Raw genomic sequence first — 25,493 nt, forward strand, 5'->3', positions numbered from 1 at the left:
CTGTCATGGTGCTTCTAGGCTGGGGATCTGCAAAGAGACCGTGCATAGGGCTAGACTGAGGCGAGCCTGATGCGAATTGCCCTCTGGCCAGGGCTGTCCTCTCKTAGGGCCATGCTAGGTCGATATCAATGCTGCACTTGAGAACAGCTGAGCCACAGGGGTGAGCCAGCAAGGGGGATATTCTGCACTGGAAGGCCTGAGGGCAAAGGCCCCGGCGTGCTGGGACTCCTAGCTCCAAGCTGTTGGTAAACACGTGCGGCCTTTGCTCCCTGCCTTGCAAACAAGAAAGCTGGGTGCAGGGGACCTTGGCCGCCTCCTCCCCATTTTTCGCAGAGGCAGAAGGAATTTCTCAGCTCCGTGTTTCTGGTGGTGGCTAACGGCAGCGGGAGCTGAGCCTCCCGGGCCCCCCCAGCTGCCCTTGCAGCGATGGAGATCTCCCACCAGCTGCAGCTTGTTACCACTTGCACGGAGTGAGGCTGAGACTGGCATTGCCACCTCTCCTGACACCCCTGCACTGGGTCACAGGGATGGGACCTCTGCTTTGGGAGCAGGAAGCTGTTGCGGGGTTTCGCGTCCAGGCCAGAGAGGAGCCCAGGCGATGTCCCCTGCGTCCTTTGGGCCTGCGTCAGCCTCTGCAGAGCAGGGGCTCAGCCTTGGAAGAAGAGGGGGAGCTGGAAGGCTTATGTCGTCCTGCCTGGCACCGTTTTCCTCTTTGGTGCGCTCTGGTCCTCCTGCCTCTGGCCCAGGAGGAGGGACGGGGCAGAGCACGAGACGGGGCAGCGACCCGAGACTCTCAGTCTGCAGGGAGTAATGGGGGCTTCTGCCCGCTGCCCCGTGCCGCTCTGCTCCTTCCCCCGGCACGCTGCGAGAGTCTGTTCCCATCGGTACTCTGCCTTGTTTTTTCCCTGCTCCTATTTTAAGAGTTTGTTCCCAGTCCGGTCGCTGTCACGTGGCCCCGCTGGGTTTGTTTCCATGCATCTATTAAAAGACAATACCCAGATGGGAGCGCTCGTAGGAGGGCTGGGCTGGGCTGGGCTGGGCGGCAGGCTGGCTAATTCAGGCCTAGTAACCCTATGTGGCCGGCTGGCAGCCTGGAAACATCCTGTTTTGGTTTCTAAAAACTCTCCGGGCAGCTCTTAGCTCATCTGTGCTGAGAAGGGCAGGGACAAGATCCATGCTATGCCTTGGCCGCTCGCGCTCGGCGGGGCCGGCTCCGGCTCGCAGCGCCGCCTGCCCGCTCCCGCGTGGCCTCCCACGCTCGGCCCTTTGCTCGCGGCAGACGCTGCCTCTGGCCTGGTGGCTGGGGAACCTCGGCGCGGGGCTGCCGGGAGGTGTCCCAGCCCGCCAGAGCTTGCCTGGGGCAGGGATCTGCCTCGGCAGCGTGAGCACGGGGAGCCTGGGTCCCTGCCCCCGGGCTCCAGTGCCCTCAGCGCCGCGGTCCAGCCCCCGAGCTGGATGCTGAACGCTGCAGGGCACATTGGTCTGCTGCCACGGGGCCATCAACGCTGAGCTGGGGCCACCTGAGCCCTCGGCCCGTTGCACGGCGAGGGAAGCTGCTTTGGTGAGGCAGGTGACGTCGGGGGGCCCCTGTGCCCTGCCGAGAGCCAGCCCAGGGCACGTCTCCCCATCAGCAGGGAGAGGAACCAGCTCTGTGCCCGTAACTCCTCCGAGTCCCGATGTGCTGGTGAGAAGTTGTTTGGCGGCCGAAGCAAACCCTCGGCACAGCTGGTTTCGGGGGGTAGCCAGGGTTTCTGGGGCTAGAGGAGGTGTTAGCGTTTACTGTCCGAGCGAGGAACGCGTCAAAGACCCCGTGTCTGGGGCCGCCCTCCGGGGAAGAGCTGTGGCTGATGGAAGCGGTCTCAGCAGCTCCTGCTCGCGGACCGCTCCGCTGGGCTGCCCGCTCTTATCTGTGGCTCGCGTCYGGTCTATTTTCAACAATCGTCTTCTGCTTTCTCATGTCTCCTGCCGGTCCCAGCCCTTCCTCTGCCTACTGTCATTGTGAGCTGCTCCCCAAGGAGAGCAGCGGGGAGGGATCACGGGCTCGCTGGAGCTGRTGAGTGTGGCATGACTGATGCTGCGCCCTGTTGCTGCCAAACTGCCTTCCCCTCCCAGCTCCAGCTCAGCAGAGCCCTGAGACATGGGGACAGTTAGAGGGTTTTGCCCTTTTAAGGGGAGAACTTGGCTGGAACAAGCTGACGTTTTAATCCCTGTGGTTCTCACCCTCTCTGTCGTCGTTGCTTCAGCTGGGAGCGCTGTGCATTGCCCCAAGAGCTGCGATCCTGGTGGAGGTGCCTCCAGGCTCCCGCTGATGCTCCCCGGCCCGTGAGAGTTGGGATGGACACACTGGTGGTGTGAGACTCTCACTACCCGAAACGATGGAGCAAATGTCAACAGAGTCACGCAGAAAATCCAACTGGGAGATGCCCTCAGTCGGTTGTGTCTCTGCCCTGGTGCGCGAGTGACGTGGTGCCCCCCTGCTGAACGTGCCCTTTCCGCTCCGGGGTAGCACCTCTCCGTTCCCACCTTGGGGAGCGAGCGCCCCGCTGTGCGGGCAGCGCTCCGCTCCCTCCCTGCGGCCYTGCGCGCAATGCTCTGCCCCACTTACAGTAATTACCAGGTTTCTTAATAAGCATAAAACCCGAACCTTTTCTGGAATGTCCTGCGGCGCTCGCAGGGGCCGGGGACGTGGAGGCTTAGCTATGTTTGACCAGAGCGGTTTGTGCCGTGCTGCGGCTGCGTATGCTGCAGGCGCTTTGCCTGGGGGGGCCGGGCTGTCCTGGCCTGCTTGATTAGTGTCATCGCATGGGGACAGGGACATGGTGGCAGGGAAGCTCTGTCTGGACTAGATGTGCTGAGTTCCCTTTCCTCTYCTATCCCTGGAGAGAGCCGAGTATCCCTGTGCGGAGAGTCGGGGCTCTTGCAGGTGAGATCCAGGCTCGTGCTGTGATGATTTAACCTGCCATCCATCCCGGCTGTTTGTCCCATCCCTTGCCAGGGACCATGGCTGTCCCAGCGGGATCAGCAGCAGCTGAAGAATACTTGCACCTTCCTCGCCTGCCTCTGTGCAAGGCTTGTGGCTGAGCTCACGCCCCTGCGGTGGGTTTCCCCAGGCACGCGACGTGGCACTGAAGTGCAGAAAGCATTTGCACACCGTCTCTTCCAGGAGCTTCGTTGCGGGAGTGGAGGGGGGCCACAACAGCTTAGTACCGCGAGCAGGTTTTCATCTGCCAGTGCCCAGGGCTTAGCACATGGTGCGGCTAAAGGGAGCAGCAGCAAACAGAAGCGAGGCCTTTTGCACCATGGTTTCTCCTCCRTAGGACTCTGATACCAATAGGTGGGACGCTGGCACCCGCGTACAGGCTGGGAGAGCGGAAGTAGCAGCATTGGGAGTTCAGGGCGCTGACTAAGGAGCAGGACCAGCGTCCCAGTGGTTCTTGGAGATGACTGGCAGCTGTGCTCAGAGAGGACAAAAGTATCCAGGCAAGGAAGACAGGAGTAGGTTTTCTCTCTGGGGCTGGTTGCATGTCTCACCTCTTGTGTTTCTTTCCCTTGCAGGACACACCGGCATTCAGCTGGAGTGGCCAGACAAAACACGGGGAACGGAGAGCAAAGTCCCAGCACCAGGAACCGGCACCGGCTGCAGGCCAAGAGTCAGAACCATGCTGGCATGACAAACGGCACAGCGAACGGCACAGGTGAAACGTGGTGCTAGTGGGAGCTGTGTTCGGGCCTTTTGGTTAGAGATGTATGGTGGGCAGAGCTTGGGACCGCATTTAGTGGGAGAAAATGAATTTCTGCTGAAATAAAGAATCTTTTAATACCCAGGGATTTCCTTCCTGTGAAGGAGCTATTGATTTTACTTTTGATAACCTGGGCAGCCTGAGCTCCGTAGATCTTACTGGTAGGACCTATTCTCCATTTCTTGAACAATTTCTGTGGCTCCTCTCTGGAGTCTCCATGACATAAATGCAGCATCTGGTTCCAGGTTTTTAAAGGGAGACTGGAAAAGCAATGTCACTGATGCCACAGAGAGGAGAACAGTCATCACAACTGAATGGATTTTTTTCAGAGTTGTGAACATTCAGCTGAATTTGCCCATCAGTTTTCAGTGAATATATTTTTGAGATCTTTACTCACCAAAATGGGGAGGAGCAGCTGTCTGTATCCAGTGCCAGAGAAGATACAAACCCACCTCTAAACAGAGTGCTGATTTTTATGCCAGAGGAAGGGTTTCTCTTGCTTTTGCTTGGGTTTGCCCACAAAACCATAAATACTTTGTGGCACAGGGACTGGGATCTGGTGAGTGCCTAACTATAAAGCCATAAGCAATTCATCTGTCTCTTGCTTACCTGGCTCTCGCGTGGAACTGGTAAAGGAGTTCCAGCTAGAGATAGAGGGAAGCTCCTCTAGAAGCTCTGAGACGTGATGGTTGAGACAGTATCCTGGCATGTAGTTGATGTGGGTTCGGTGGAGGTCCAGGTGTCCCACATCCTGGGTGAGTGCTTCAGTCACTGTGTTGGTGGGTAAGAGGTAGGCAGCAAAAGTGACACCACTGCCACAGGCATTTCCTACTCCTTTGCRCTGGCTTTGCAAACAGCACTGTCCTTTCTTTTGCTTTTGTCAAGAGACCTGGAAGGAAAAGCCAAGTACTTTTTTCGGGTAGAAGGAAATGTTTTGTTCAACCCAAAATGAAGACTTTTTTTTTTTTCCCCATTTCACTGGAAAAACCTGGAGCAACGTAATTTCAATTTTGCCAGAATTCATTTTGGGAGGGAGGTGGGGGAGTGGGAGGGCGAAGCGCAATGTTACTCTTCAGCTGTCAGCGTTGTCTTGCTCGCTCCTGGTCTCTGCTCCCCTCCCTGGAGCTGAGGCTCGTGTCTGCCTTGGTCAGAAAAGTACTGCATTTGGAGTGAATGCAGAGTTTTGTCCACTGTCRCCACCCAGCCCTTCTCAATGTCCTTGCTGTGCAGGGGACAGTCCCTCAGGCTGYGGACAGAGTTTTTGTTCCTGCAAGTATAACTTGGTGTTTTGGCTTTGGTTTGTTAAAACACATTTTATTGGACGAGCCCCAGCTTTCCCAGTGGGTTTATGACTGTGCTGTCCTCATTGCTGTCTATGCTCACCAACCTCTGTCTTCCAAAAGTCCTGTCGGCAATGATTTYATATTTCAGGATGGGGAGATGAGTGTTTTGAGTGGTTGGGGTTAGTACCGGTACTGTGTGTTACACTCTCTAGAATGCCTCTAGCAACCTTTCTCTTCTTCCATTTTAATATGTTTTGTTGACATTATTATGTTCAATTTTTGAACAGTCTATTGCAAGACTGAGGTCAAGGACTTCCCAGTTACCTTTGTCACTCAAAGCTGTAATTTCATCTGAGAATAAAAGGAGGTTATTTCATGGCATGTTTCCTGCAAAGTCGTGTTGCTTAGCACTGACTATTCCTGCTGAACTCCTTCCTTATCAATTGAACTTTGGATTAGCTTTTCCACTGTTTTGCCCAGGACTGAGAACAAGCTAATTACACTGTAATTACCTGGGTCATTCTGCAGGTTTCCTTTGAAGATTGGCACGATATACTTGAAGCTTCTAAAACTCCCCTTTCCAAGGCTTGCTAGAAATGAACAGCAGTCAGAGATCTCCTGAGCCAAGTGCTGCAGGACTCCTGATGGAAGTTACTGTGAGCCTCCTGATTCAGCAATCTGCATCTCCTTTAGATGCTGCCTAAGAGGCTCCTTTAGTAACTAAGTGCTGTGTACCAGATTTCCTCCGGTGGCGGAGGATATTGTCCTGCTTCCCTCTGACCAAAAAGCAAAAGTGTACTGAGCAGTCTGCCTCTTCTAGACGATATCTGTAGTTCTTCAGTCTCTATCTGTGAGTGATTATACTATTATGAGGTTTATTTCCTAGAATACTTCTAAATATTTTGTCTTTTAGGCACAGATATTTCTCTGTGTCTTTACCTTCCCTTAGAGTTTTCTGCATTTCTTAACTCTAACTCATGGAGCTCTGCCTGCTTCCTTTTTTATGCTATATTTTGCTGTTTTGTTTTTAATGCTTTTGTTTTGCCACTGAAACCAGGATGCCTTCTAGCTGAAGTTATCCTGTGCTTGACTGTCAAGTCATGGTTTTTGGCTATCTAATAAGTATTTCCAAACAAATTCCCTTCCGTTTTTTGGTCTGCATTTTCCTCCTGATCAGTTTTCATCATAATTTTCCTTTGCTCTCTGTCTTCCCCTTCCCTTTTCCAAAAGCGCGGTGGAATCCAGCAAAATTTAGCTCCTACCAGTGCAGCTGACTTACCCAATCTGTGCTTCCCTCAGCCTGGAGGGGACCCATGCCAGCAGTTCTCTGGGCTCCTGCTTGTTACCTGAGTTAACTGCAGGCCTGCAGCACGTTGCAGTGCAGGTGCRAGCAAGTGCAAAGTACTTATGCTTTTGCCTGCAGACGGAAGAGGTGCAGGCAGTGGCGGCAGTTCACAGAGGATCTGAYGCCTACTCCTGGGTGAACAGAGATGCTGCCTTGCCGCAGGCTGGGGAGCACCCTGCGGGTCCCAGGCATGGGTGGTAACTGCTGCCACCCACCGTTTGCTCTGCTGCTAGGGCTGGGARTGGTGGTAGATCGGCCAGGGCCCCCCGCTACCCTTCCTTAGCACTAACAGCTCTGCCCTTCCAGTGAATGGAGACTCGGCGGATGCTGCAGACGGTGAAGAGGAAAGGCCGGCGGCAGGAGTGACCTCCCCCACGACAGCAGCGAGCGTGGCCGACGGCTCCGTCGCTCCCGCCCTTCCTGCCTCATCGGCCTCCGGAGAGGCAGAGGAGGCAGCTTCTGGCTCGGGCGCTCCCCAGTCCCGGGCCACGGTGCTAGCCCTGGATGCTCTGCCCCCTGGGTAAGCAGCTCTGCCTTCTGCTTTAGACTCTCTCGTTGCCCCGATAGGGCCAGCACGGCTGAGCGTGTGCAAGCTGGCTGAGCGGATCGGGGCACTGCTCTCCCTCGGCAGCTCGGAGCAGCCCGGGCGGTCCCGCTCTGCCGTGCATGCYGTTCCAAGGTTGGTGCTGGACCATGAGAATACGCAGAGGAATGAGAACAGCAAGGGGGAGATGAGGGTCCAGACTGGGTGGAAGCGTTAGGTACCATTAGGGGTGGTTGTAGCATCCGRATTGCTTGTGCAGAAAGACTTGCTGTCTTAGTCCAGATTGTGCCCCCACTCCACGGAGACAAGCTATCCTTTTTAGTCTGAACCATATGGCCAGGGTTTGACTGTGCTGCAGGACTCCTCTCTCCTCCTTTAGGCCAGGAGTCTACTCTGTGTCCGTGGCAGGTCTCAGAGGTAATAAAGAGTGAATCGCATCTCTGTAAAGAGCAGTCTCTCAGTGTCAGTGCCCAGAAGGGGAGCAGCAAAGCCCTCTGCTCTCCTGAAGCACAGTAGAAGCTGTTAAAGGGCTCAGTCAGTGAGAAGAAAATACATGAGAGTGTGAATATGAATTTCCAGGGAGCTCCTCTGAGCAGGAGGGCATGATCATTAAAAAAGAAACCTACAGAAACACCATAAAGGCATTCACTGCTGTTTGGGGGGGGGGGTGGACAGGATCCTCGTATTGCTCATTTGTCATGTGCCACCTTGAAACCATGAGCAGACAACAGCAAGCAGTACCAAATGCATCAGCAGATGGGGGCAGGCAGGACTTCTTCTGGGCCTCTCTGGAGTTACCAGTAAAGAAGAGGGAGAGAAGGTCTTTGTTAGTGATGGTGCTGAGTTGGTCTTAGATGACGTTTGTGAGAAATATGGAGACCTTAAAGTCCTTTGCATGGAGGAAGGTAACATCAAGCACTGTACTTACAGAGTGGTGCTGCATGATGGAGATGGCAGCAGGGGAGGCCCCAGGGAAGAGGATGCTGTTCTGGGCCAGTCAGTCTCCCTTATGCCCTGTATCCTCCTTCGCCAGCAGCACGTGGCAGGAGGAGCGGGGAGGAGAGCTGGGCACTGAGTGGAGCAGTGCTGGCAAGCACGCTGATCCTTGGTGAAAGCCGTAAGGCAGTCTCTGAGCTCAGCCGAGCTCCAGCCCGCTGCCCTGCTACCTTTTTGCAGGAAGGCTAGGCTGCATCGTTCTCCCCTTGTATTTCAGGCACCTTTAATTTTGGACTGAAAGTGCAAAGCAGGGGGGTTGAAAATGGCTTGTGTTTCCTATGAAGTGAGCTGTTTATTTCCCTTTGGCTAAGCCAATGCCTGGAAGGTCAGGGCCTCGCTCGTGTGTCAGTCACAGGTAATTAGGGTTAACAGCTCAGTGTGCCTTTATGTGGGGTGTGTGAGGGTTACTGTTCTCAGGCCTGGGCGCTTCCTGTTTCCAGGCAGCTGGAAAAGTCCAGTGCTCTGAAAAAGGTCTTTATTCCAGCCGGAGCTTATGCCTGTTGCTGCTCCTACTAGATAGACTGAAGGTCTCCTTTTCCCTACCTCTGCGTTGCCCAGGGTGGAAATGGTGTTGTTTCTTTCCCGGGGCGTGGGGGCGGTGAGGAGCCTGTAGGTACCGTGTAGGTGCTCATGAACAGAGCTTACGGAGGCTGCAGGAGTCTCAGGGATGCTGCTTTCTAAGACACTCAAGTCTTTCATTTACCTGGTCGGGGGCACTGTGGAGCCAAGTGGAAGGGTGGCCGGTTTCCTCTCTGCACCCATCTCCCGTGCTGTGTTCACAAACCAGAAAATCTTGCGTGTCAGAGGGGGAGGAGGATGAAACTGTTGCGTTTTGCCGTTTAGGAGATGGCAGAGAAGAGCAGCAGAAGGGGGAGCAAACTCTCCTCCAGGCTGAGCTTGCAGTATTTGGGACCTGTGGAGACACCTTTGGTTTGCACCTTGGATCTTTTTCCATCCCTGCCCTGACCATAGGATCTGTGAGGAGTGAACTAGAGCAACCATCCTCTTGCATGTGTYGTCTGAATTATATGCTTATGCTGGGCTGGCCTGGATAGCATTAATCTGCTCGGTCAGGTGGAGTCCAAGTATCAAGTTCTTTCCAGGTGGGGGACRGGGGAGAATTGAGTCCATCCAGGTCCATGTGAGCCATCAGGAGGCAGGTTTCCACAGTGTGAGCCCTGCCCTAGGAGAGGCTGGACTAGCTTCTACACGGGCTGCTGCAAGAGTCTGCATTGCCTTTGGTGAATAGGGATAGCACAAAAGGCTGTGGCACTAAGATGGTATGAATGAGCTGCTGGGGATCCCTTGAGACCTGATCTGGGGAAGCTCATTTTTGGCTGGCTCACCACACCAGGGTATTGCTTCGGCTAGTGGTTTGAGGCCCAGCTTGGGAGATGGGGATGCAGCTGGCTGGGTGAGTGGAGGCAGTCRTGTTTCAGGCAGAAGGGATGCAGGCAAAACCAGGCCACTGCAGATTTGGCAGCAAAGTGCTCTCCAGACTGTCGTGCAGGATAGCCCCTTGCTGGCCTGGCTCCCGCTGCGATGACTGTGTAGGGAGCGTCGCAGAGTGCGTGAGTAATGGTTCTTGCTTTGCTGCTTGCAGACACTGAGTCCCCCTGCGGTGCCGTCGCTGTCGCTGAAGAGCCTGAAAGCTGCGGTGTCGCTCTCCCGTCTTAGAAACCTCCAGAACTTGCGTTTTCTGTGGGARCTCTGGCTCCTTTGATCTGTGGGAGCATTGACAGCGTTCGGGCTTTCATTTCCTTCAGCAGTTGGAGGGGTCTTAACTTCTCGCAGCTCTCTGTGCTGGTGGATGCTCTGAGGCTGTTGGTCCTGCTCTCGCTGCTGGGGCTGCGTGCGGATGGGGCCTGCAGAGGGTTCATGTGGGGATTCCAGGCTATTTATTCTGCTTGGATAGCTGTCTCTAAACAGCTGCACCAGATGTGGCGGCCACAAAGGCATCTCACATACAACTGGGAGTCTGTTTTAGGGGCTGGAGGATACTGGAAGGTGATCTGAATAATTCCAGACCCAACAGTGCCCAGAACCCTCCTCTTACGTCCTCCTGGCTTGTGCAGAGCTTGTTTTCTTGTGAAGCCAGGGAGTGTGTGTGGGACAAGAGCAACTGGTTGCAGCACTCGAAGCCTTTGACGTGGGGTCCTGATCCTCACCTGCGGGTTTCCAAGTGGACTGATAGTGAGGAGGGGGAGGGCAGCCAGAGTCACTGGCTCTTGCATCTGGTTCCTATCAGTGATGGTCCTGCGCTGGGGACAGACGGTCATTAACACGGTGTGTATACACAGCTCTGTCTCGCGCGTACAAAGAGGTACATTATACTGCCTGGCAGAAGGCATGGTGCTGTGGTTTCTTACATAAGGAGGGCGTTTTGTTTGGCCTGCGGGGTTACCTCAGCGCTGCCACTTTGCACCGTCCAGTGCTCCCTGTATCCACTGCCCCTCGCAGCTGTTTCCTGCAGTCAGATGGGAGTTGCATAGGTGCACCACGGGTTCAACATGTCGCGTGTTTCAGACTTGCACCAGTGGTGCACGTGGATGAGAGCTCTGGTGTCTCCGTGAGTACGTCCTTGGATACTGGTGCAGAGACCTGGGGTCGACTGTTGCTAGTACGTTGTGACTGCAGACAAGACACACGTTGAAGCATTGACGGAGAGGGGAGGCACTTGCCAATAGATTGTGCTTGTGCCCTGAATTTGCCTGAAAGCAGAATCCCTGGCCTCAGCAATAGGCGTGAGACAAGCTGATATCTAAACCAAACTCAACCATTTGTGTTTTTACAATTGAGACCATAGTCCTGCCACTGTGTTCAGTGATTACAACTTTGCACCCTACAACTTTTACCAAGTTTTTARTCATAGCTCCTGTCGAGCACTGTGGGTGCTTGACTGTGTCTTCCTCTCTTGTGGGATAATGAAGCAACAGCGTATTCTGGATGGCTTTTGAAGGACTGTCTTCTGGCTGGTCCAGAAATCAGGTTCCAACCTATGTTCTCAGTGCCTTTAAACAAAATACTAGTGTTTTAAAAATCAGTGCATCTTAAAAGACTTCGAACAAGCAGGTTGCTCATTAGCAATGTCTCAGCTCTTCGCTCAGATGGACTTTTGCTGTTGCGTTGGATATTGCTGTTCGCACCRTCTATAATTTGGTAAACTGTTGATCTTTCTCACCAATGGTGGCGTGGCAGCACTYATCTAGGAGAAACATTGGCTGGAAATAGGTTCCCAAGAGGAAGAGCCTGTTGTCATATGTGTTCCCTGACCTGTCCCGTGAGGGATGGCAAATGCTGTGCAGGGAAGCTTGAAAAGGTTGAAGCCTTTGAAGAACTGGGCAAGGTGGTCTAAGCAATGTTGGGTTTTATCAGCTCTGAGTGCCCCTATCTCTCAGACAGTTGCAAGGGTGACAGCAGGGATAATGGTTCACAGCAGTTTGCTGTTTAACAGCTGTGATTCACTCTTCATAGCAACAAAACATCAGATTGTGGGTGAGGCAGCCCTCGGCAAATTTACTTTTCAGATCACCAAGGAGCTGCAGAACTGAGGAGCACATGAGCTTGGCACCTGTTTCTAGGGAGTGTGAGACAGGGACACTCTGCAGTGGACATCAGTAACAACCACTGCTTTGCAGCACTATGAGCAGCTCTCCTCAATCCTTTGTGGTTCTTTGCAGTCATAGGGGCACCCAGATGAGTATCCTACCAGGGATCCAGAAACCCTCTGCTCTAGAGGAGYCTATGCCACAGTATTTCTGGTCTGTACAGCCACAGAATTAGTACTTGAGGGCTTGAGAGTCTCTTGTCATAGGGGACTTCCAAGTCCTCAGAGCCCTATTGATCAGAGGAATCAAACTGCGAACGTATTGCCAATGAGTTTGGAAGACCTGTCTCTTCCGGTGATGGACATTGGCACCATTGATTCTGTGTGAGTGAAACTGAAGTTGTGTTCATCTCTGAAGCACTGCTTGTCAGCATGGACAAAACGGATAGGACATCTGGCTGTGGTTGCCTTGTGCTCTCTAAATGACCTGTGCTGCAGTCTCTAGATCCATCCAGAAAAGTCAATTATGTAGAATTAACTTCCTCACAAAGATGATCCTTAAGGGGGTTTCCTGTGAGGATGATCATGGAGGTCTACCCTGGCGTTTCTCCGGACTCCAGCTCATTCAAAGTCTTATGAGTGGAATTATGCCTTGGAATTTTATTTGCGAATAATATTACTCTACCAGAGCCTTATTCTGGGTGTGTATCTGATCCCTGGTGAGGATTGGAATTGCCTGCAGTACGAATCTAGAAAGGGAGCTTTCCAAAGCTCCAGTGGCTCAAAAGCTGTGCTTGAAGTGGGGAGCTCTCCAGCCAGTAGCACTGCCAAAGGCCTGCCGTCTTCCTAGAGATACCCAGAAATATGGCTCCTTTTCCATCCATCTTGTGGGGTAGACATGCTTGTGTCTTCAAGAAAWCTCAGTTAGGCCAGCTCTGACTTTCTTTTTAGAGGTTTCAATCTGTTTTAGCTTTCCTGATATTTTTATGCTTGTGGAACATGAGYTCATCACTAGTGAACAGGGAACAAGCTTTTTCCCTCTGGCAATACCCAGTGCTGTCCAGGGATAACTCGGACCAAGGGCTGACCACTGACTTTAGAGATGAAGACTTTCTGATCTGCGAGTAGGACTGGATAGTACCAGGTCTCCTTTGACAGAGACTTGGTCAGTTCTCTGGGTGGAGCTCTGCTCAGCAACCCATTGCTGTCAATGCTATATGAAAGTGGTAGGTCCTGACTTGGGCTGTTTCCATCAAAGACAACCACTGGCATCTGTAGATCTGTTCTTTGAATGAGAAAGATCCAGTGTTGCTGAATGGTAGCTTTTACTTGCAAATTTTATATGTTCACTGCAAATGCGTTAAGTTGAGAAATCTTTTCCCAAGCCACAGGAGCAAAGCCAACAGCTCTGATTAGAGTTGGGCAAATTTCTTGACTATATCTTGAGCTTGGTGTTCAAACTCACATCCTGCTTTYAGGGGACTGACTCTCTTATCTCAGAGTGTAAGATTGCCTTCTGCCTAGGTCAGAAATTTTTCAGGCTGCCCACTTGACTTCTGGACAGTTCAGGTCTTCAGCTGATGGCATGCTGTTGAGTTTTGGAAAATCCTGTTGAAACTGTCCCCGTGTTCTGTCTTCCCACCTCTGTAGAAAGCAGTGTTGAGGCTGAGGCATAGTCTGTGGACCTGTGGTCATGGTCAGTGTGTGGTTGTGGCTTTTGGGGCAGAGGCCACAGTTTGGTAGCTTAAATCTTATGCTGTAGAGGTTTGAGGGTAAGAAGGAATTGTGCAAACCAGACAATGGGGAATTGGCACTTAGAGCATCTCCTTCACAAAGTGCTACTTGCATTCTGCAAGCCTGCATTTGTTCAGTTGCCATCAGAGTGTCACAACAGAGGCTAGAATATTAATTTCCTAGGGCTTTTTGTGATGATTAATTGAGGCTGAACATTGAATTGGAAGGGAGACCTGTGGGAGTAGAAGTGTGGCAGGAGAACATTTTATCTGTCAGCAGCTGTATGCTAGCCTTTCTCTGTTGTAGAATAAAAGCTGACAGAAAAGCATGGTGCTTCACGGAGGTTTTATGTTTGCCAGGGCATAAACTTTCATGAATGAATTAAGGCAAAGAATGGTTTTCAGTGTAACTGTGTAAAACCAGCCCTCTCTATCGCACCAGCTCCCCTTAGGGGCCACCTCTAAACTGAGTGCCTTGTGGACACACAATGTTTTTAAGAGGTATCTGTCAGCAATGAGCAGGAGGGCTGCCAAGAAAAATTTCAGCCCAAGCCCAGATTCAAAGGCTCCCCTTTAAAGATGTATTAAGAGAAACCAAACAAAAACTACATCAAAAACACACAGGGCATAAAACTGACCCTGTGTGAAATCTTACACCGACCCTCCTACTTTCTGGAGGAAGTTAGGAATTTATGCTCCAAACTTTGCCTATTTTCAGAATGCAAACTACTGCAGCACCTCTATAATAGTCTTTATCTAGTAAGCCAAATAAATACTGTGCAGACCTGCTGTCATTCTTTATTTTAAATGAAGRTTAAAACACTGTAACTAAGCAATGCTAAGAGGTAGGTTTACTAATCTACCAGCTGCAACCCTCTGGATGTGCTTGGTAATAAGGTGATTATTAATTATTCACAGCTCACTGACCCGTGGGGGAGGCTTGGCTGCACAGCTGCAGTCCGAGTGTATGGGAACACGGGCAAAGTGTTCATTCAGAAGCTGTTTGGACATGATTTAAAGCAGATGAAGATGCCTGTGAGGTCTCCTGGTCCTACCTGGAGCAAGCCTGCTGGGGAAACTGGGTCCCCTGCACTGCAGCCATCCTCATGGGAAGGGTGATGCCCCCAGAGCTTGCGTGGCTGCCTGTGGCTGAGGGAGCCCTAAAAGGCTGCCCTGGGAGTGGGAGCCACACGAGGTGCCCCAGCACACCAGCTGCTGCTGCAGCGTTGGGTGCATCTCTCCTTTTTCTGCCTCAGCATTGCCAGCTAAGAAACGAGGAAAGGATCAGAAATCCCCTTCTGGCTGCGTGTAGTCGCAGCTTGTGAGTCCGTCGTGGAGGTGAAGGCGGTGCCTGCTTGTTTCCAAAGGTGCTGTCCTCTTCCGTGTGAGGCTGAGTGCGCAGGAACAGGGCCATAGCTGGTCTCGCTGTCCTTCAAACGCAGGGACTGAGGCTGCGGAAATYGTCTGGGTATCGCTGGATCCACATTGCTCATTCCAGCTGAGCCGCTTTGCTTCACCTCTGTGCTTCGACAGAGTACAGGAGCTGTTGTGTTTGCCTTGAGTTTCTCCATGCTCTCTCTGAAAGGGTGCCAGCTGGACACACATGGGTTTTGGTGGCATCCCCAACATCTGCAGGCGTCAGAGCAATGTGCTTTATGGAGAGACACCCGTGAGATCCCGTGGTGGGAAGCACGCCGCTCTGGCTGGCATCACAGAGGGCAGTTTTGTTTTGTTAGCTGTGCTTGGACATCGCTAAAAAGCAGATGTGAAGTGTCTATCGACTTCTGCTGGGTCATGCAGCGTGCAGGCTGCCTGCTGCTGCTTCATGTCAGGATGTGCTGGAGCAGGGGAAGGGATCTGAGGAGACTCGTGTCTTCTGTCACGTGTAAGGTGTCCTTCGTAGGAGCTCTGTGCCACCAGCACCCCTGAGAAGCACTTGGCGCTCTCTTGCTCTGCTGATGCTTGTGTCATGCCTGGCGAGTACCTCGAAGAGCCAGTTAGCAGAGAGGCTGGRCGGGAAGCGTCCGGCTGGCTGGGGCTGTGCAGGGCTTGCGGACCTGCCTCTGCCCATGTCGCTGTCACTGCTGGAGCAGAGACGTCCCGCGACTGCCTGGCCCACGTTACCTGGCTGATCCAATTGATCAGAGTGGCTGCGTCTCACTCCAGTTTCCTCCATTCATCTACCACTTCCCTCGCTCCGCTAGTTGTGGTTAGCACCAAGAGGTGGTCTCAGCACAGGGCATTTCAGCCGGCCCTGGGTCCTGAGCTTCTCCCATCCTAGAGTGAGTCAGGGTGTGCTGGCAGGTGTAGAGCGGGCATCCCCCCCCCGTCTGCTGCATGTGAAGAGGGCTTTCACCTGCAGGGCTGCCAATCTTGTCTCTGTATGACTTTCACTTCTAAACTCCTGTGGTGATGATGTGGTTGACTCCCCTCCACCTCTGCCAGGGTTTGATCTCTGTGTCAGCAAGTATCAGCTGTCTCATGATTTTCTCTTTCAGGTGGGAACAGCGAGAGCTGCCTAATGGTAGAGTCTACTATGTAGACCATAACAACAAGACCACCACCTGGGAGAGACCCCTTCCTCCAGGGTAAGGTGCTCTGGGAGCAGGTGGTGTCTCAGATACCAAGCTAACCTGTTGTAGTGGCCGCGCAGGAGTCTGCAGAGAAGGGGGGAAGTCGGTGATGGGAGGGGGTGGAGGAAGGTCTTTTCATTCCTAAAAAGAAATGAGGTGAGAAGACCAAGWGTTTACTGGCTTGAAAACACACTCTTCAACCTCTAGAAGGCCTTTTCTTTTTTTAGAAATAAGACCTTTCTGTCTGTTTTGTTTTAGCCTTTATTAAAAGATTATTATTTTTTAAATAGTCCATGGAATCACTGGCAACTTGAGGAGCATAATTGCTTGTGGGCAGAACAGAGGGGTGGGCTTTTGATACAGGAGCCTGCAAAGTCTCCCTGAGGACCAGGAGAAGGGGATAGGCCCCATGTCGCCTAGAAAAACAGACACTTCAGAGGAGGGATTACTTGAGAGGGCTGAGTTTCTGGTGAGCAGAAGCAGGCGTGCTCAGTGTTTTCCAAACCTGGAGTTGGACCTTGTCCTCTCTCAGAGAGGTCTCTTATGTTCTTAGCACAGTGGGGGGCTGCCCACTCTTGAGAAGACGGTGCTGCTTAGCTCCATGAGATGTGCTAGAAGAACTCTGCAAAACTTGTGTCCAGGAGGGACATGCTTTCATTTGCAGAAGTAAACAGTCTTCAGATCATGAAGACCGTACACAGCTCTCTGGGCCCCCACGTTTTCCAGAAGCTTGTTGAATTCTCACCTTCTCTTTGGGCTCCCAAGAACAGAGAAGTCGGTATAGCCAAACGAATATTGTTCACTAGATGGCATTTATCTTAGGTTGGAATGACTGGAGTGAGCTTTAAAAGSCGGTGTACTGTGTGAATATGAAATAAAAGCCTGTTTTCCTCCATGGGAGCCTCTAGGTTCCTCTGGTCGCACACTACCTTTGGTTAAACTGAGACCTTTGCAGCCTTCCCTGTCACCTTCTGATCCTCTAACAGCTTAAAATCTATCTGGTATTAAAAGAGGGAGGCTGTTACCTGAAAGGTAGGTTTTGGAGTACCCCAGGTGTGTTCCTCCCCTCCTAACACCATGGTGTTATCTGTTAGCATCTAGGCGTCTCCTGTCTCGGAGCTCAGCAACACTGCTTCATGTGATGTTACAGGAAGATCCTAGTGGTGGATCTCATTTTATCCAAAGAAACCCCTTCAGCTATGAAATTGATAGTTATACTGGAACCGGGAATGGAGCCCTTGTGTTAAAGGGYAGCGCTCAGTCTCGTGAGAGGAGCCAAACCCAAGTGTCTGAAATCAGCCCTTAGTGTCAGAGTGAAATGAAAACTCACAGTCTCCATGGCTAAACTCATAGGCCCAACAGCTCTTACTGTCTTCCTCCCTTGAAGGATGATGAGCTGTTTTTCTTACCTGTTTCTGGAGGCCAGGGAGCCCTCGAAGTGTTTCTAGGAGCCAGAACTCAATCCATCGTGAATTCTGAGCCACTGCATGGAGAACATGACTGGAGCTTGGCAGCTGGCTAAGTTCACAGTGCAGTGCTCCTCTAAATTGTGTTTTCAACACGTTCTTGGGCAGCAGCTGAATATTCTCAAGCTGCTGCTCCTTGTCCAGGGCTCCCGGAGCCAACTCTCAGCAAGAGAAATAGGAGATTCCTCCATGTTAGACCATGTTCTGTGTCTTCTGCCATGCTTCTTTAGCTCTGCAAGGTTTCTTTCTTCTGGCCCCCATACCTTCACACTAGCATTAGTATTGAGTTGCCACATGACGGCTGGAGACATCTGCCACCAGATCTGTCTGTGCTGCTTCTTTCATCGGCTGGAGGGGGATGCTCCAGGGTAGCTCCAGGCCTTGTTCCCATGCAGCATGCCTTCCTCTTCCTGGGCTGCTGGCTGTGGGGAGGAGATGCGAGGTGGCTGCCTTCTTGGGAGATGGGTTTACCTGTGGGTGCCTGGCCCAGTCCTGTCCTTCGAGCAGCACTGGTGGATGTGCTGGTCTTGGGGAGGACTTGTGTTTGGGCTGGTTATCACAGGAGGGAGCATCAGTTGTCATGACTTTCCTGTGTTACTGCTGTGGTGCTTGAGGAGGGACTCTCTGCTGGGACATGCCCCAGGGGCTCAGCTCTGGGGCTACGGCTGATCTCCTGAAGGTTTGTTGAGGGATGTTGGTTCAGCAGTCCTGTGCTGTGTGTTCAAGCTCCGTGCAGTAAAAGCGATGTTGGAAGAAGCGGGGTGGTGGTGTGCATGTGAGTTTGGTGTGGACTCCCTTGGAGTGGGAGATGATCAAGCCCTGAAGCACTGAAACGAGGGCTGGAAGGGCACAATAAGCCCCTTTCCTGAGGGAAGACAAGTGGTGACATTTCCTTCCTGTGGTGTTTCCAGGTGGGAGAAGCGCGTGGATCCTCGAGGAAGGTATTACTATGTTGACCACAACACCAGGACCACCACGTGGCAGCGCCCTACAGCCGAGTACGTGAGGAACTATGAGCAATGGCAGTCCCAGCGAAACCAGCTCCAAGGAGCCATGCAGCAATTTAGCCAAAGATTCTTGTACCAGGTGAGGGCCAGTGGTTGCGGTGGCTCAGGTAGTGCTTGCCCAGTGGGTCTCACCCAACCAARCCTGGGAGATGTGGAGTGCAGGGAYGGTGCTCACTGGGCTGTGAGCAACCCTGTTCTGCCTGCACGGAGACACGACTTGCAGCTGGCCCGTGCAGAGACAGTCCGTAGGCTCGGAGAGCTCAGCAGAACAGTGAGCTCGGACAAAAGTTCCCAGAAGTTCCTCTGCTGAGTGTGGAGAACCTTGTGGGAATAGCTTGCTTTTTATAAAAACAGCTAGTGCATCCTTGAAAGGCGATGGGAGGTGTCCTCAGCAGTCTGTCCCTGATGCGTCCCTTCCRTGCTAGCCTGGCTAGGAACAGGCTTTCTCCCTTGGCTCGCATCAGCCAAGGCATGCTGGTCCTGGGCAGTGCATTGGCCTTCCTTACGGCCTTGCTCCTGACCTGGTGGAGGGGGAAGGGGCCGGTCTGTGTGAGGCCTGCAGGACTTGCTGTGTGCTGTCAGGGCTTGGGCCCRTGTGGGGAATACCGTAGGAACCTCCCGTGTTGTGGGGTGGAGAGGCTCTCGGGGCTGAGCTGTTCCTTCCCCAAGTCTCCATTCAGCTGAGGGTGGTGTAGTTGGATGCTGGGTGGCCTCAAGAGACCATGCTAGTAAATATGGGCCCAGGGCACGAGTGCTGGCGTGGTGAGCGCTGCAGCAAGAGCCGGGGAACCAGAGCACCCAGGGAGTGAGCACYGCTGGGCTCTGTGAGCTCCCTCCTGCTTTCTCTGCTTCTCTCCCTTGTTCTTGATTTGGGCTGAATAACCACGTTTCCTTGCTGGGCAAATGGTCTCTCACTAGCCCCATAGAGCAGCAGCTCCTGAGCAGAGTGTGGTCTCAGACCACTCTTGTCCTGGCCTTGCCGCTGCTGCCTGAGCCAGGATCTGGCTTCCAGAGGTGGCGAGCGTCCTCCGATAACCAAGTCTGCGCTGGCAACCCTTACGCAGCAGGCTGAGCAGTCATTAGGWACGAGCAGTCTGCAGCATTTCTGCTTCCCAGACTGGTGATGTTTCGGTGCTCCCCCCATCAGCCAGCCCCCGTGCTGTGCAGGAGCCTGCGACGCTTTATAAAACATTGCTCTTGACGGGAGAAGGAGAGCTCCAGTGGGGCAGGTGCAAAGCGAACGTGTGAGGAGCAAGGTGACGAACTTCTCGTTAATGTTCAGTTCCTCCCTGAGGAAGTCAGGAGGTTGATGTGTCCCAGCAGGACACAGAAATGCTGCTGCTGCTCGYGCAGTCTCCTCCAGAGAGGAGCCCAGGTGTGAGCYCCCTGGAAGGGGGRTGCGCAGAGCTCGTGTGCAGAGCYGGGCCGCTAAYGCCGCTCRGCAGGAGGCAAAGCTAGGGCTGCTYCGCAGGACGCGCAGGGTGCTGCTCTGAGCCCGTTTCCCGCTCCTGCCCCTCTCTCCCGGCCAGCTTGCCAGGCTGGTGCCTCTGGAGGGGGTCCAGTCCTTTCCTAGTGCGCCCCGCGGAGCACGGTGGGCTGTTGCGGCTTTGCCCGCCGCGTGCCCTGCTCCTGCAGCACGCTGCAAGGGCAGCGCCGGCTGCGCAGCGGCGTTCGGCGGGGGGCTTCCACCGGCGGCTGGGCTGGATCGTGAGCTCATTGCTCGCTAACGTCTCCGCGAGCGCCGGCCCTGGAGCCGCTCCAGGGCTGCGCGACTCGCCCTGGCAGAGTGCAGAGGGAGGGACTCGCGCTCCAAATTTAGCCTGATGAAACGATTGTACTTTTGTTTCAAGCTTTCTGCTGCCAGCGGCGATGGCTCCTGCTCTGCCTCCTTCCCCGCAGGGGCTTTCTGCTTGCTGTTGCCCTCCTCTGCCCACCTGGCGGGGAGAGGAGAGCGGAGCGGCAGCGGGCAGGACTGTGCTCCTGTGGGCAGCACGGCTCGGAGGGCCGGGGTGCAGCCAGGGACCCCTCCGCCAGCGCGTGCCTGGCTGCCGTGGGGCTCCCAGCCCGTGCGCCCGTGCAGCGGGCTTGGCGGTGATTTCCCAGTGCTGAGGGGTCTCGCTGGCACAGGGAGCCGGGCTGTTTCCAGCCGTGTCCCGTGCATGTGGGGCCTGCCGAGAGCAACGGGAAGGCTGGCTCCCCGGAGCGCTGCCCTGTGCTCGTCTCCCTGCCGTGTTTGTTTTAATTAGTTATTTTTAGGCCGCAGTGAGGCTATACCTCTGGACGTGACTCGACTGTGTCTCTGGCCAGTCTGTCTGGGCAGGGCAGGGAGCGGAGGCCGCTYGGAGCCGGAGGCACGCAGCATCCGGCTGGCGGCTGCCAGAGGCAGCGCCTCACTCGCCCCGTCGGGCTCRCTGGGTTGCTGCAAGGGGAGAAGCTTGGAGGAGCAGGGCTGCCCTGGCCCCGTCCCGGACCGTGCCGTGGGACGTCCCGCYGGGGTGCTGGGCTGGCCCGCAGGGTGCCCCGGGGCTCGGCGCCCTTCCTGGGCGGCCGGTGGGGGCTCTGCGAGGAGTCAGGCCTGGGGGTCCCCATCCGGGGCAGCAGCGGGAAGGGCCCGGCCGTGGGCGGCGTTTCCCAAGCCCGCACCGGCTCCGTGCACGCTCCTGTCCCTCGAGCGGCGGGACGGGGTGCCGGGCCCGCTGGGGAGCGCGGCCCCTCTCCTGCAGCTCAGTTTCGGGAGGTGCAATGAAAAGGCTTTTTGGTAACACTGTGTTTCTTATTTGACCATCAAAAGCATTCGCAGCACCCCCTTTTCCCCCGAATCCCCAACTGTTCGGGCTGCGCGTGCATCCCCAGGGGACCTGCAGCGGAGCCGGAGCCGAGGCGCAGCGCAGCCGCCGGCCGGCCGCCCGGCCAGCCTCCTTCCCCCGTSCCGGGGCATCCCCCGGTTCAGGCTGGGTGACGGGCGGCCGGGGAGGAGGAGGAGGAATAAAGGTGCTTTGTGCGGCGGCCCCCAACCTGCTGGGGGTGGGAGGCGGCGGGGCCGGGAGACGCCTGTCTGCGCCGGCATGAATGTGCCCTCAGTGCGAGCGCATCCCGCAGCCGCGCTGCCCCGCGCGGGGAGGGGGGCCGCCGGCCCCGCCAGGAAGCGCTGGGCGTGGACAGGGCTTGTGGGAATGATTTCATTGGAAAGGCCTGCRATATTTTTTCCCTCTTGTGTGTGGTTCTTGGAGAAGGTTGGAGGTGTAACTGGTGGGGATAGTCGCCTTGGCCAGCAGGCGCTGAGCAGCCGCGCACATCTGGGCTTTGCAGCTTGGTCCCGCTCCTCTCCGCGCACCGTGGCACGGCCCCTGCCCTGCCGCCCCCTTGGCCGCCCCAGCCTCTGTTTAGTTTGTGCTTTTTTTTTTTTTTCTTTTTTTTTTTTTTTTTTTTTTTTTTTTTTTTTTTTTTTTTTTTTTTTTTTTTTTTTTAACGCCCCTTGAGTGTGCAAGGTTTTTTTTTAGTTCTTTGGGAGCAGATTCCCTCTGCTGCGAGCTGTGGGCCAACAGGAGGCGAGTGGAAAGCAGGGGGCTGCGCGACTCCCCGTCACCCCCTGCTCCTTGTGCGCTCTGCTTTTTCCAGTCTTCTTTGCGTTGTTTTTTATTTTGTATTTTTGCCCTCTCTGTTGTCTCTAGTCGTCTGGCGCCCCGTCTGACAATGATCCTCTTGGTCCCCTTCCTCCCGGCTGGGGTAAGTACAGAGCCTCCTCACCTGCCTCCGCTCCYGCCGCTCGCCTGGCGGCCGGCCCCGGCCGGGGCACCGCTGCCGCTCTCCGCCGGGCCCCGGCGCCGCGGGGAGAGCCGGGCTTCCCGGGAGGCTCGCTCGCTCCTGCCTGCATCTCTCGCGTTCCTGGGTACCACGGCTGGGGAGACAGCGTTGCCCCGAGGCTGCGCTGCACGCGGGGCCGCATCTGCCCATGGTTAGCACAACCTCTGATTTTAAATCCAGCTTTTTCCCACTTTTTTTTTTTCCCCTTTTCCTGGAGGAGTTCCCAGATCTCTCTCTCTCAGCTACTGAGCACAGAAGTGTTTGTGGTTGTTCTTTGGACTCGAGGACAGGCTAGGCGTCCAGCTCCCCACTCTTCCCTAGACCCCGGCTCCTGCCGAGCCTCCTGGGGCGTCCCGCTCGCTAGGCGCCCGGGTCCCCAGCGGGGCTGGGATCTGGCAGGAGCGGGGCCGGGATCTGGCAGGAGCAGGGCCAGGATCTGGCAGGAGCGGGGCCCTTTTGCTGCCCGTATCCTCAGCGCGGCTTTCTGCTGGGCTCTGCCATGCCTCCCCCTCCGTCGCGTCACGTCTGAACCGGACAGCGGGGCCTCGGCACCGCTGAGCTCCGGGGAGCGGGGGCAGCCGGTGGACGGGCAAGTATCCGGGGGGAGCCGGCGGGTGCTGGGGGCGCGGGGCAGCCTGTGTGCTGGGCCGCTGCGGAAGGGCCCTGTGCCAGCTCCGGGCGGAGGGGCCCCGTTCTCAGCGCGGAGCATCCCTGGAGAGGGAGGAGCCGGTTCGGGCTGATGCTGGATGCTCCCGGCCTGCCCGAGCCCCGTCCTGGGAAGCGGCTGTGTTGGAGGGATGCCCGGCTGCGCTGGCACCGGCAGGGTGGGGGCGGTAAACCCAGCACCTCGTCCTGCTCCGGGCGGGGGCCGTGGAGCGGGCTCCGGGGGGCGGAGGTGCTCGTGCAGGTTTGCTGACGGACGCCGTTTGCAAGCGGGGAGGGAGCAGGGAGGGGTGCGGGGACCCGGGTGGCGTCAGCGCCTTCGAGTCTCCGCGGCTCTGCCCCACACGGGCAGGTAGCAGGGGAGAGGCGAGAACGGCAGGGAGCTCGGAGCAGGGCCTGGTTGGGAGAGGGCCGGATGCCGCGGACCACGGCTCGCGGAGGCTCCGCGGTGCTCGCAGGGTAGGAGGGCGACGGGCACGGGGGCTGCGGAGAGGTGCGCCAGGCTGCCAAAGGGCCCCGCAGGGGCAGGGGACAGCGCGGGGGCCCCTAACGCTGTCCTGGGTGAGCCCCGGCTCGGCCRCGGCTCTGCGGGTTCCCGTCGCAGCCCGGAGCGGAGGGTCCCCTCGGCGGCGCCGGCTGGGGAGGAAGGCGCAGCTCTGCTCCGGGCTGAGCCCCCGTGCCCAGGGATCCGGGGTGGCCCTGCCCCAGGCAGCTCCCTCCAGCGGGAGATCAGCTCCGTACGGCTCGGAGGAGAAAGCGGGTCCTGCCCCGGGAAGCCCAGAGAAGATTCGGGAAGGTCCCGGGGGCGGACGTGGTCCGGGGGGTGGAGGCAGCCCCAGCCGTCACGCGCATCTGGGCCGGAGCGGACACGCTGCGGCCCCCGTCCGCGGGGCTGGCGGGAGCGGGGCAGCCCCGGCCCCGCAGCGGGACCCCGGAGCTCGCCCGCGCTCATGCTTGGCTGCCCGCGGCTCCGGGACGGAGCTGGCAAGAAGGACGGCGCGGGTGGCGGGCAGGCGGCGACGCGGGGCGCGCGTGCAGGGCGTCCGTCCCGGCATGGAGCAGGGCCGTGCGTGCGGGCAGTGACGCAGGCACGTGGAGGGAGGAGGCGTGCGGGGCGCACGTGTTCGCGGGGGCGCTGCGTGCATGCACGTGTGCGCGTGCGCAGGGCAGCGAGCAGCCGGCGCGAGGCAGAGCGGTGCCAGCGGAGGTGCCAAGAGGAGGAGGAGGGTGGGCGGCTGTGGCGGGCCGGGTGAGTGGGCGCGGGAACCGCGGGCGCTTGGAGTGCACCGGCCGGCTCCGGGGAAGGCGCGGGYGCAGCAAGCAGGAGCGCGCGAGGCTGGAGGTACAGAGGGGCGACACGGCAGCGTCGCCAGTGTGAGCGTCATGTTCGTTTTGCCCCAGCTCTCTGCAAAGGGCCGTACGCGTGTGCAGCGAGCGTGGGCAGCAGGCGGCGGAGGGAGCCTGGCCGCACTGGGGAAAACCTCCGCGGAGCCGCACGCAGCGATGCCGCGTTTGTAGTGTTGCRCGTCTGAGCGGGGCTGCGCCAGAGCACCGCGGCTCGAGTGCGTGGAAGCGCGTGCTTTTATCTCGCCTTCGCCCGGGGAGCAGGCGGGGAGGTGTAAAGGAGGGAGCGCCGCGCTGCTCGCGAGCTGGGGAGGGCCGTCTCTTCCTCTTGGGACGCGGGCGGAGGAGCCTGCTCCTTCCCGGTGGCCAGCYGAGCGCACGGGCTAACGCTTCCTCTCCCCTTTTCTCTTAGAGAAGAGACAGGACAATGGGCGAGTGTATTACGTGAACCACAACACGCGGACCACCCAGTGGGAAGACCCTCGCACGCAGGGGTAGGAGCCGTTGGGAAGAGCGGGGAGGATGCTTGTGCTTTCTGGAGACGCGTCTAACGGGCTACTGAGCGCAGAAAGCCGGGGGCCTGGCCTGCCCATGGGACCGAGCCCCGAGCCAGTCCTGCAGGCTCCGGCGCTGGGGTGTGGAAGCACTGTGAGCGACGGGCAGAGACCAGGCAGGCTCGGAGCACGAGGGAGCCGGATACCACGAGCCCCGGCGTGCTGGGGGGGCTGCCAGGCTCACGGGAGCAGAGCGGAGCGATCGGGAAATGGCTGGGAGGCCCTGGGCCTGAGCGGTCGGTGATGGGGAAGGTCGCCGGGCTCTTGGGGCAGGAAGAGGTGCCTTCCCRTCGCCTTCTCGCAGGGCTTCGCTGCGGCTCCTCCAGAGCTTYGGCTCGTGGCTCCCTGCAGACCTGCTGCAGCTGAGGATGTGGCCCAGGTCTCCACTTGGGCACATCTCCCGCAGGTAGAGAGCGGAGCCGTAGCTGTGGCCTGGCCCGCCACGGGCTGCGAGCGCAGGCGGGTGTCTGCACCGTGTCCCCTGGCGTAGAGCTGCGAGGTTGAGCTAGTCGCACGGGGCAGCAGCAGGAGGGCCCCGGGTCAGGGTGAGCGTGCGCGGAACCRGGGCCCCCGAGCCGCGCGTTCGGTAACGCCGTCCTCGTGCCGGGCAGGATGATCCAGGAGCCGCCCTTGCCGCCTGGCTGGGAGATGAAGTACACGAACGAGGGCGTGCGCTACTTCGTGGACCACAACACTCGCACCACCACCTTCAAAGACCCGCGTCCCGGATTCGAGTCYGGGTGAGTCCTTCTGCGCCACCCCCACCGTTCTGCAGTGGGGGGCCCCGCGGTCGGCGYGTGGCACGAGGAGCTGGGGCTCGCCTTGCTTGTTGCCAGCTCTTCCACGCGTGGGGTCGCGGCGCAGGCTGGTGAGGTGGGTCTCTCTGTCGCGAGG

The 25,493-nt window shown here is 56.6% G+C and overlaps 1 protein-coding gene across 3 annotated transcripts in view; it reads left to right on the forward strand.

The window, feature by feature from the left end:
• Nucleotides 1-25,493, forward strand: part of WWP2 (WW domain containing E3 ubiquitin protein ligase 2) — a 50,919-nt gene that overhangs the window by 17,500 nt on the left and 7,926 nt on the right. For 2 of the 3 annotated variants that reach the window (XM_026077421.1, XM_026077423.1), the window contains exons 7-13: nt 3,556-3,695; nt 6,675-6,888; nt 15,687-15,776; nt 18,139-18,313; nt 21,906-21,960; nt 24,458-24,539; nt 25,211-25,339. In XM_026077421.1, coding sequence (XP_025933206.1) covers nt 3,556-3,695; nt 6,675-6,888; nt 15,687-15,776; nt 18,139-18,313; nt 21,906-21,960; nt 24,458-24,539; nt 25,211-25,339 — 885 coding nt within the window. The remainder of the gene's footprint in view (nt 1-3,555; nt 3,696-6,674; nt 6,889-15,686; nt 15,777-18,138; nt 18,314-21,905; nt 21,961-24,457; nt 24,540-25,210; nt 25,340-25,493) is intronic. The other variant, XM_026077422.1, reaches the window with a different exon arrangement.

This window comes from Apteryx rowi, unplaced genomic scaffold (assembly GCF_003343035.1).
Source record: "Apteryx rowi isolate R43461 unplaced genomic scaffold, aptRow1 scaffold_451, whole genome shotgun sequence".
NCBI classification, from domain to species: domain Eukaryota; kingdom Metazoa; phylum Chordata; class Aves; order Apterygiformes; family Apterygidae; genus Apteryx; species Apteryx rowi.